We start from the raw sequence: 11,672 nt of genomic DNA, 5'->3' as shown, positions 1-11,672 counted from the left end.
TAGAAGGCCTGAGGTATAAAGGTACCATATCAGAATGGCTATCACATCAAAATATATACCATATGCCTCCTACTATTAAAGAATAACAAGGAGAATTTGCCACCCAAGAGGGTACCGATATGTCAAATTTGGGGACCTGGCAATGGGCTAAATAATGCATTAAGACGAGATTTAATGTTCAGCATAACGTACACAGTTCTTGGATGCTATCTTTGAGGCGATTTGTCGGTGAATTACGCGTAAGATCTACAATCCAAGGTTAACATTTCTTTATGGAACAAAACTGTACAAAAGATAACACTTTATCTTCCCATTATCTATCCTTGTCTTTTGATGTGGGCGATCGGCGAGGAGCCTTTTAATTATACCTTCTCTTCAAGCGTGTTCAAACACGGTTTGACGTCCCGTGTTAGTCTTACTGGGCATGAGGTCATCAACCTTACCATGTTTTACATTACCTCACACTTGGTGGAATGTAATAAGAGTCTATTAACGAAAATTTCTCAATGTAAACAAATGATAACCTGCCGATACATTTATACTTATTATAATAGACTGACACATTTTTAGTCTCTCCCCTCTTCTATATCTTTTAACCAGAATAACAATAAACACATGCACAAGTGTCATTTGTAAGACCAGCTTTATCCAATACAAGCCATCATGTTGATTATCTAATGACAATACCATGCTTTATAATATCCAACAAAGGCATAGCTAATACAACGCTATATGATCAAGCAATTCATCGATTTTTCTAAATGCAACATTTTTGTATATTATCGTGGATCCTTCATGCGGATTTTTCTGATATACCTATCCGCCAGCAATCTTATAAGATGACAATATTATCAATGATTCAGTTATTATCTAGGGATATTCAACGCAACTGTGTATATGATCGAGTAATTCTTTGTAGGCCTACTTATTTTAATGGAACATTAGATATAGCATTTTATGATCATGATATCTAGCCAAATCATCATGATATGGTATCCATATATGGGCTGGTAGCAAAGCAATTCTAGCAAAGGATATAATATTGATAGGTTTATAATTCATAGTGCTGATGCTGTAGAGAACACAGCAAGAGTCAAATTCATATTTCATTTGCAATGCGCAATTCTACAGCAGGCAGTATCCATTAACTTGATACTTTCAAAATATTAAATGTACACTGCTCAATGCATCCGAAAGATTAAAGTGCGACACAAAATCATTTTTCACATAAGACAAAACATCTTGTCTAAGAAGTGCTTTCAGCCAAATTGCAAACATATGCATGACATGAACCCAGCAAAGATCAAATGACTAGCATTGTATTTTCAAAGGAAGACTAGTGGCTTACATTGGCTGGTACGTTTGAGTATAAGCTGCCTTTGTATTTAATGCAACATAACAAGCAAATCATTTTTATATGCAAAGTCTTGGCAATGCTGTTTCCGTTAAGGAGCTTTGTGAGTGTCAGCCATATAAACTACATGTAGCTGTTACAAGGTGTTTAGACAGCCAGATTGTCCAGGCTACCAGCGCGGGAACTATGGGCTGACTTCCTTGTTTGTGGTGGTGTGCCCTTCGGCATTCCTGGGTTGTACATCGTGTCTGCATCCTACAAAAAGCAAACGAACACATCTCAGTAAAAAGCTAAAATAAATCCTACAAAAATAACAAACAAACGCATTTCAGTATCAAGATAAAAATGTGTCCTACAAAACACTCAAACATATTTCAATATCAAGCTAAAAACATCCTACAAAACACGCAAACACATCGCAGTATCACGCTAAAATACATCCTGCAAAACGTTCGCACAAACACATCTTAACATCAAGCTAAAAACAAGTGTTCATTCTGTCTGTATGGGATGTAATAGACTTCGTTTTCAACCACTGAAAGTCCATTTTTTGACTTTGAAATACAAAAATGTGTGCATTTACCTTGAGGCGCATATCCCTTGGGATGGGCTCCTGGACGTAATATCTGTGAAACACAAGATGGCCATGACGTTAATATTGTGCCTGGTACAAACAATAGTAAGTAAATGACATATTAGATTTGATATAAAACTGTCTTGCGAATATACCGCTGTGCAAAATGACTTACTTCTTGGGAGTTTTCCTGTGTCGTTTCTTGGCCCCCCACAGTAGCAGGGCACACATGAACACCAAGAGGAGAGCTCCAAGAGATGCCAGGAGCGCTATGAGCCCAACTGTACCCAGACCTGGGATGACAAACAAATGGGACGATGTCAGCAAATATAACGTTAGTCTCTTTTTTTGCAATCGGCTATCCTGAATACAATCTGTTTGCCACACTGTCTGTCTTTCAAAGTCCACAAGCAGAATAGACCTGTCCCATACCCCCACATCTGTCAAGTATAGAATGAAAATGAAAAATGAAAACATAAAGATGAAAATTTAGCGGACATACAGTCACACTCTCATTGGTCGAACAGCTGAATTGTCATGCGACTATAGGTTGAACTGTTAATCGTGTTGAACAGTCAGTATCTGTCTACATGCAATAAAGCATGGCAAATTGATGAATCCATATCATTTTATCGTGCAGGATATTCCATAGCTTAGTGATAAAAGTATGAAGTTTCTGCCATATCTCTGCAATTCCCAGCGGTACAAATTCTACTAAGAACAATTAGATGAACTTTGATGAACCTTAGCGAGTTGTAAGAGTACCTACCTGTGGACGACTTGGTTCCATCCGAACCGGAAGTAGGACTCCCTGACCCGGAACCGCTTCCGTCTTGGGCATCAGCAGATCCATCAGCTGAGAAGAGACCAGTTCGGAAGGTGAGTTGGAAGTGGTCAAATTGACCTTTGCACATAGTATATTCTGGCTAAGACAAGTACAGTGAAGATGGGCATAATTATCAGAAGTGTTAGGAGAGGTAGGAATCTATGAGAGTACCTGTACAGCTGGTTCCATCTCCTGTGTAGCCATCTCGACATGAACACTGGAAGGAGCCGACAGTGTTGGTGCAGTCTGCATTGGAATCGCAAGGGGTGGACGTGGCGCATTCATCTATGTCCCTACAGGTACGATCGTCACCTTGATAGCCTGTTGCACATCTACAGTTGAAAGACCCAGGGGTGTTGGTGCAATGTGCGTTGGCGCCGCAAGGTGAAGCGATGCATTCGTTGATGTCCGTGCAGGTTCTGCCGTCGCCTCGGTAGCCATTGCGGCACGAGCACTGGAATGATCCGATCGTGTTGGTGCAGGCGGCGTTCGCGTCGCAAGGAGCCAATGTGGCGCATTCGTCTATGTCGCTGCATGTGATGCCGTCGCCTTGGTAACCGTTGTTGCATCTGCAGACGAAAGACCCAGCTGTGTTTCTGCAACGTGCATTGGTGCCGCAAGGGGACGCCTCACACTCGTTCACGTCAGTGCATGTCCGTCCGTCGCCCTGATAGCCTTCCCGACAGGAGCATTGGAAGGAGCCGATCGTGTTGGTGCAGTCTGCGTTGGCGTCGCAAGGAGCCAACGTGGCGCACTCGTTTACGTCATTGCAAGTGATGCCGTCGCCTTGGTAACCGTTGTGGCAACTGCATGTAAAGGACCCAGCGGTGTTTCTGCAACGCGCGTTCTGGCCGCAAGGTGACACAGCACACTCGTCGACGTCGGTGCATGTCCGTCCGTCGCCTTGGTAACCGTCACGGCAGGTGCAGACGTACGATCCTTCCGTGTTCCTGCAGTAAGCATTCTGGTCGCAGGGGGACGTGGTCGAGCATTCGTTGATGTCTGTACACTGGAAACCGTCGCCATGGTAACCATGTTGGCACTCGCAGGTGAAGGATCCGTCTGTGTTGGTGCAGATTGCATTGAGGCCGCATGGCGGCGTCGAAGCCGAGCACTCGTTCACGTCGCTGCAGGTGTGGCCATTTCCTTCGTACCCTTCTCGGCATTGACACGTGAAGGACCCGCCACTGTGTTGACAGTCGGCATCTGCGTGGCATGGAGTGTTTGCTAAAGTACAGCCATCTGAACTAGGGGTGCATGTTATCCCGTCGCCTTGGTAACCGGGTCTGCATTTGCACGTAAATGCGCCGTCTGTGTTGGTGCAGTCAGCGTTGGCACCGCAAGGAGGCGTTCCTGTACTGCACTCGTTCACATCGGCGCAGGTCAGGCCGTCACCTTGGTAACCGCTGTTGCATCTGCAGGTGTAGGAGCCCTCGGTGTTGGTGCATTGAGCGTTGGCATCGCATTGCGCCGTGCCTGTGCTGCACTCGTTCACATCAAAGCACGCTCTTCCGTCGCCCTGGTAACCGGCGTTACATCTGCACGTGTAAGAGCCGTCGGTGTTGGTACAGGTCGCCTGAGTGTCGCATTGAGCTGTTCCTGCACTGCACTCGTCAACATCGGAGCAGACGAACCCGTTGCCATGGTAACCGGGTCTACATCTGCAGGTGTAGGAGCCATCAGTGTTGGTGCAGTCTGCGTTGGCACCGCAAGGAGGCGTTCCTGCACTACATTCGTCAACATCGTAGCAGGTCAAGCCGTTGCCTTGGTAACCGGGTCTGCATCTGCACGTGAATGAGCCGACGGTGTTGGTGCAGTCTGCGTTGGCATCGCAAGGAGGCGTTCCTGCGCTACACTCGTCAACATCGGAGCATGTGAATCCGTCGCCTTGGTAACCGGGTCTGCATCTGCACATGAATGTGCCGACGGTGTTGGTGCAGTCTGCGTTGGCGTCGCAAGGAGGCGTTTCATCGCCGCATTCGTCAACATCCGAGCATGTGAATCCGTTGCCTTGGTAACCGGGTCTGCATCTGCAGTTGTAGGATCCGTCTGTGTTGGTGCAGTCGGCGTTGACGTCGCAAGGAGGCGTTCCTGCACCGCACTCGTCAACATCAGAGCACGTGAATCCGTCGCCTTGGTAACCGGGTCTGCATCTGCACGTCAATGAGCCGACGGTGTTGGTGCAGTCTGCGTTGGCGTCGCAAGGAGGCGTTCCTGTACTACACTCGTTAACATCAGAGCAGGTGAAGCCGTCGCCTTGGTAACCGGAGTTGCAGCTGCATGTGAAGCCATCGCTGAGGTCGGTACACACTGCGTTGGCGTCGCATGGCGAAGTTTTGGCGACACATTCGTTCACAGCTGGAAGTGGAGAAAAAGACATCTTTATCTCTACTGTGTACAAAGTACAGTCCACAGAAATTACAAAGGTCCATGATATATAGCACACAGCTACGCTACTTCTTATAAATGATTTAAGAAAGTGTACTGACCTGGTATAACGTTGCCGGATGGTGTGGTCGGTGTTTGCTCAGATGCAGGTATTGCTGAAAAGGTAAGATCAGAATCAATTTAGTCGAGATCATCTTTTCAGCATTGTTGCAAACTAGAGTAATGAATCCACATGACTTAAAACATTCCATGAGCATTGCGCGCGTACTCACCTTGCTTTTCACAAAGATATCTGAGACCAGTGGCGCAGTCGAGTCGTGCCCAGGAGAAGTTGTTGTCCCGCACTATGGCGACACAGTCGGCCTCTTCAGTGTTTGGTGTAGACGGGTCCCACGGGTGGAAGCTGCCCAGCGGAGCCCCGTATTCCCACACGAACGTCCCCTCGCGTGCCACATCGGTCAGTCCAATCCAGTAGATCAACAGCATGTCCTCCTTCACCAGATAGTCGTACTTCTCTTGTGTGATGTCTTGTACCAGTCGGCCTCCGTCGTTCGCACAGTCGGCCCTGGCGTTCTCGTACCCCGTTCTGCACCCATGACAGTCGATCCTCTTGAAGCAGTAGTTGTCAAAATGCCCATCGTGGTAGTTTGTCGGACAAACGGAACCCGGAGGATTCTGACCCCCGCTGGACGTCTGAGCACTGCCTGCAGAGCCAGTAGATGCCGTTTGGGGCGTTGTGTGACCGTTGGTGTTTGTTTTGGAAGGGGTTGGCGTGGTGTATGCTGAAGGCTGAGGACTTGTCGTTGCTTTTGTCACTGGTTCAAGGACACCGCCCCCACCAGACACAGGCTTGTCAGGAATGGCATCTGTAAAAAAAAGTCATCCTCATTTGCTTTTGGTCTATTACATCGTCCATATTCGAACAAACGTCGTGTTATTTAGACGAGTGTAGATACAATGCCATTGTAATGTTTCTATTAAATGTCATGTCAATATTTGTTTGTTTGAACTGACCATTGTTCATTCGTGAAAGCTCAAATCGGCCCACAGGCCCTTTTCATTGCGGTGTTGAAATGTCAACCAACTTTAAGCAGACCGCTTAGTTAGGCCGTATATATGCAAGTACATACCTATTTCACAAAGGTATCGAAGTTTGAAGTTACAGTCCGTGTGCACCCATCTGAACTCGGTTTCCCTCCCCATCACTACACAGTCCAGGCCGTCTGTGTTTTCCACGGAGGCATCCCATGGTGCTAGCGACCCCAATGCCGAGCCATCATTCCATACAAAAGACCCTGGAAAACAGAAATTCCATAATGTTCTTTAACTTCTTTTGAAGAAAAAGTCATGTAATAACACTACATACACACAGACACACAGACAGTCAGACAGGCACAATGCACACACACAAATGCACACACACAGACACACACACACACATACACACACAAACACACGCACAAATGCACACACACACACGCACATACACACACACAAAAACACACACACACAAAAGCACACATGCACACACACATACTGTACACACATAGGCAAGGGAAACAAGCACAACTCTACGCAAGTTTCTAAAGCATATAATTTGCAGTATAGACACCTTCAGTCTGAATATCGTCCAGTCCGATCCAGAAGGCCCTGTGTGAATCTTTCCGCACCAAAAAGTTGTATTTCTCTTCGGTTTGTACGGTAACAATCTGACCGCCGTCTTGCGCACACACTTCTCTGGCCTCCTGGTATGAGGTCTTACAGGTCAGGCAGTCGACTCTCTTGTAGCACTTTCCTTCGTACTCACCATCCTTATAACCTGTTGGACACGTAGCTAGTAAAGAAACAAAAAAGGAACATTTAAGTAGTAGTACATACACAGGGAAAGTGCTGTAGCTATGGGTGCGTTCAAATATATCGTAGAAAGTCGCACGATTTTCGGTCTTCGGGAGGAACATACCCCCGACGAGGATCTAGGGCAGGCTTTTACGTAACATGCACAGAACACTATCCCTTTGTGAGACACATGTGCCTTTTGTGAGATACTGTTTTTAGTAAGTAAAACTATAGCGTAGCCCCAAGTCTAGGTCTAAGTAGACAGTGTGCTTAACCATAATCATGGACACGTTTGCCTTGTACTGGCTAGCCGTCAATCAAAACTAGTGATTCCGCCAATACGATGTCAAAACTGTAAACGTAACCAGGCAGTCCGAGATGCCAGACTTCATCCATTTGCGTAAGTCACACAGGCTGACAGACACACCGACAGTGAGACACACCCAACACTTAATCATTTTACTAATTGGGGTCATTGATCTTGTTAAACGTTCGTCCTGGCTCGTGATAGTGCAAGACAAAACTACACCCAAATAACCTGACGCTCGTGATAGTACAACTTTAGGGCGTACACACGATGAAATATGATGAGAAAAATTAGAACTATATTTAGAACAAATGGGTTGTATTCGTGTGTACCCTTTTTCTGAGTTTTGTAAACATGCCCGCATGATGGAACATATAAAAAAGTTGTACGCACTCTCCATGTGTGGTCAAAGCTGTATGATTAAGCCTTAACAATATGTAATGGGCGGTGTTTCTCACAAAGACTATAATTTCTAGCATGAAAACTGTCGTTAGAGGCACAGTAAAGTACGCTAAGCCATTCACCTTTTGTCAATGACTTTCTGATCAATTCTGCCGGTGGCTGACGATCTATCACTGGTTGGAGGGCGCCATTCCCACCAGGAACAGGCAAGTCCGGGATGGCATCTGTAACAAAACATTTCATACTGCATCATCTTTATTTGTTGTTGGCCTTGATTGAACAAACGTCGTGTTCTTTAGACGCTTGTGGATATCATTCCATTGCAGTGTTCATAAATGTCAATATTTGAGCAGACCGCTTAGGCCGTAAGCATGTACATACCTATTTCACAAAGATACCGAAGTTTGAAGTTACAGTCCGTGTGCACCCATCTGAACTGGGTTTCCCTCCCCATCGCTACACAGTTCAGGTCGTCTGTGTTTTTCACGGAGGCATCCCACGGTGCCAACGACCCCAATTCAGAGTCATCATTCCATACAAAAGACCCTGGAAAACAATATTTCCGTAATGTTCTTTAATGTCTTTTGAAGAAAAAAATCATGTAAGGACGCTACAGACACACAAACAAACATACACACACACACATACACAAACACACACACACACACACACACACATAGACACACACACACACAAATGCACACACACACACAAACACACACCACATACGCACACACACAAACACACACCACATACGCACATACACAGAAACATTCACACACACACGCACATAGAAACATATGCACACTCACACACACACACACACACAACAGGCAAGGGAAACAATTACAACTCTACAGTAAGTATCTAAAAGCTTATAATTTGTAGTATAGGCACCTTCAGTCTGAATATCGTCCAGTCCGATCCAGAAGGCTCTATGTGAATCTTTCCGCACCAAATAGTTGTATTTCTCTTCGGTTTGTACGGTAACAATCTGGCCGCCGTCTTGCGCACACACTTCTCTAGCGCCCTGGTATGAAGTCTTACATTTCAGGCAGTCGATTCTTCTGAAGCACTTTCCTTCGTACTCACCATCCTTATAACTTATTGGACAAGCAGCTAGTGAAGAAACAAAAAGGAACATTAGTATGTATACACAGGGAAAGTGCTGTAGTGCTTATTAGGGTGAGTTCACGTTTATCCTATGACGTCGCACGATTTTCGGTCTGAAAATTTTCAAAGGATCATTGGAGCCCCTGGCAGAAAAAAGAGCTATATTTGTATATATATACTTACAAAACTTATAATTTATCTTACTTGTGCCCTTTGTGATAAACTGCTGTTTGTAGTAAGTAAAACCATAACGTAGCTCAAAGGCTAAGTCTGATTAAGTAGACAGAGATGAGATGGCGTCGACATGTGCTTGTCCTGGCTAGCTGTCAATCAAAACTAGTGATTCCACCAATACGATATTAAAACAGTTACTGTAAACGTAAACAGGCAGTCCGAGATGTCAGACTTCATTCATTGACGTAAATCAGAACCACAGGTACATGCCGGCAGATACTCGTATACCGACATTGAGGCACACCCAAAAGTTAATTAATTTACTCAGTGGGGGTGAAGTAACACTTGTGTAGTTTGAAGATGGCGCCGCTGTCACAAGGGTGTGGAACGTAAAGGCAAATTGGGTGTGTTCTATTCGTATTTTACTCTTGACTGAACTTTGAAAACACGTCTGTTTGCCGCCTATAAATCCAAGGTGAACTTCTTAATAACCGCTTGCCCTGGCTCGGAATAGTACAATTTAGAACTACACCCAAGTAAACTGACGCTCGTGATAGTACAAGTTAGAACTACACCCAAATAACCTGACGCTCGTGATAGTACATTATTAGGGCGTATACACGACAAGATATGATGAGAATGAGTAGTATTATATCTAGTATAAGTGGGTGTGTTGTCTTCGTGGCTTTTGACGCTCATGAATCCATGTTGACATTTTGGATAACCGCTCGCCCTGACTCGTGGTAGTGCAAGTTAGAAATACTCCCAAATAATTGATAAATAAACTGACGCTCGTGATAGTACAAGTGAGAACTACTCCCAAATAATTGATAAACAAATTGACGCTTGTGATAGTACAAGTTAGAACTTCTCCCAAATAAACTGATGACGTTAACGTGATAGTACAACTTTAGGGCGTATGCACGATGCAATATAATGAAATCACATCATATCTAGGATAAATGGGGTGTGTAGTATTCGTGTGTACCCGATGTTTTGTAAATATGCCCGCATTGTTGAACATATGTACAAATTTGCGCACTCTTCATGTGTGGTCAAAGCTGTATGACTAAGCTGGTAACAACATAATGGGCGGCCTTTCGCACAATGACTATAATTTCTAGCTCTAAAATGTCGTTAGAGGCCCATAAAACTACTCTAGGTTATTCAATTTTTAAAATGAGTTTCTAATTGATTTTTAATCTAGTTAGTCAAATGGGTGGTATATATAATATAGTATTGACACATCGTCTAAAATATGATCGTTCTATAGCTACATAATTTTTCTTCTATATTTTAGCGGGATTGGTGTATGATATTTGAGTGATATTATATTCGGTATGACCCTCTTTAAATTGCTTGTCCAAGTTACACCCAAGTAACTTGACGCTCGTACAGTATCAGGGCGTATTCTAGTACGTGATGAGATATAATGGGAGTGATTATCAACTTTGTTCTGCCAGAATGCCCTGTAACCTTTTTGCGCGATGTGCATACCTGGCCGTCCGTTACATTCCCACGGTACATCAAATCTCAACTCATTCAATCGAGCAAAAAACACATGTCAGAGGTGGAAAATATATCTGCAGAGAAGATATCAATATACGATGCTGCTACATTTGTGAATATGAGAAACGCGAACTCCTAAAAGTTAAACAGAAGTATGATGAAAATACCCTTTTCTTTCTTCAACTTGATCAGAAAACAATATTAGAAACCACGGGCGTTATCTTCATAGTATAAGAAAACTGTTGATATCTTGATAGATCGATTATGTCGAAATTAGGTTTAATTCCCAACTTTTATAATTGATTATATTGAAGTGTTATTTGTCGAAGAGAGGCTTAATCTATTGTCCTTTTGACTGTACCAGACCTGACTACCATCCCTGTACGTGCGCCCGGGGCCCCCATGGTCACCATACCGCTATGGTCAAGACTGACCAATTCTACTTGCCCTCTTCTAGTAAGATTGATGTTCAACATGGATTTACATCTTACCGATATTACTACAAATTCTACTTGAACCTAAGATACTTATACGTAGCAGTGAATCCGTATATGTAAATTTTACTCTTTTCCCAAACTATTTTCGCGCGCCACTGAAAAATGTAACCTTTTCAGCTGAGGTAAAAGTTACTTCTCATGCCAAATGAAGTACTTTAAAATATTTACAAGCCCATAAACTCGTTCTGTAGAGCTACACAATAAGTGATGAACTCTCTCTCTCTTCGAGTCTGAAACAACTTCCTAAACTTCCTAAGAAAAGAGATGTACTCACCCATCGCTGACTTTGCTGCGAGGAGAATTGCCATGACCATTTGTATACACTTCATCTTGAAACAAATAGCAATCAGAAATAAATAATATATATAAAATAACTTCTTATACAAAAATAAGCTCTTTCTCTAAGTCTTGTCTCGTCTGTGTCTCTACTGTTTTGTGTCTAAAATTGGAAGACACGGGTTTATATAGTGTACTTGGTGTGAGTAACAAAGCATGAAGGTCGCGTCATCACCATTCCTATCACGTGGTCTCTGACGTCACTAGAAAACAGCAGTCATTTGAGTCTGTGTCAATTCTCACACCGTACTTGTTTGGGTGAACATTTGAAAAACCATAACCTGTACTTCTCTTGTTATAGAGCAAGAATAGAAGAGAGTGTGTTAAACTTTACCAGAACCGGTTGCTGAGTACAA

The 11,672-nt window shown here is 43.9% G+C and overlaps 1 protein-coding gene across 3 annotated transcripts; it reads right to left on the bottom strand.

The window, feature by feature from the left end:
* Positions 1–626: 626 nt before the first annotated feature.
* Positions 627–11,425, bottom strand: LOC118424010 (fibrillin-1-like). 3 transcript variants are annotated; one of them, XM_035832403.1, is made up of 13 exons: positions 11,255–11,425; positions 8,585–8,806; positions 8,069–8,233; positions 7,810–7,911; positions 6,755–6,976; positions 6,273–6,437; positions 5,415–6,008; positions 5,244–5,297; positions 2,926–5,112; positions 2,698–2,784; positions 2,104–2,221; positions 1,938–1,980; positions 627–1,609 (listed from the first exon to the last, which is right to left on the bottom strand). In XM_035832403.1, exons 1-13 carry the CDS (start codon positions 11,307–11,309, stop codon positions 1,502–1,504), a joined length of 4,122 nt encoding a protein of 1,373 aa, XP_035688296.1. In that variant the 5' UTR covers positions 11,310–11,425; the 3' UTR covers positions 627–1,501. The 3 variants fall into 3 exon arrangements, with proteins under 3 accessions (XP_035688296.1, XP_035688298.1, XP_035688297.1); XM_035832405.1 differs by lacking the exons at positions 6,273–6,437; positions 6,755–6,976; positions 7,810–7,911; XM_035832404.1 differs by lacking the exons at positions 6,755–6,976; positions 7,810–7,911; positions 8,069–8,233.
* Between the last annotated feature and the right edge of the window lie 247 nt (positions 11,426–11,672).

This window comes from Branchiostoma floridae, chromosome 10 (genome assembly GCF_000003815.2).
Source record: "Branchiostoma floridae strain S238N-H82 chromosome 10, Bfl_VNyyK, whole genome shotgun sequence".
NCBI classification, from domain to species: domain Eukaryota; kingdom Metazoa; phylum Chordata; class Leptocardii; order Amphioxiformes; family Branchiostomatidae; genus Branchiostoma; species Branchiostoma floridae.
This window is presented reverse-complemented; position numbering and strand designations above follow the sequence as displayed.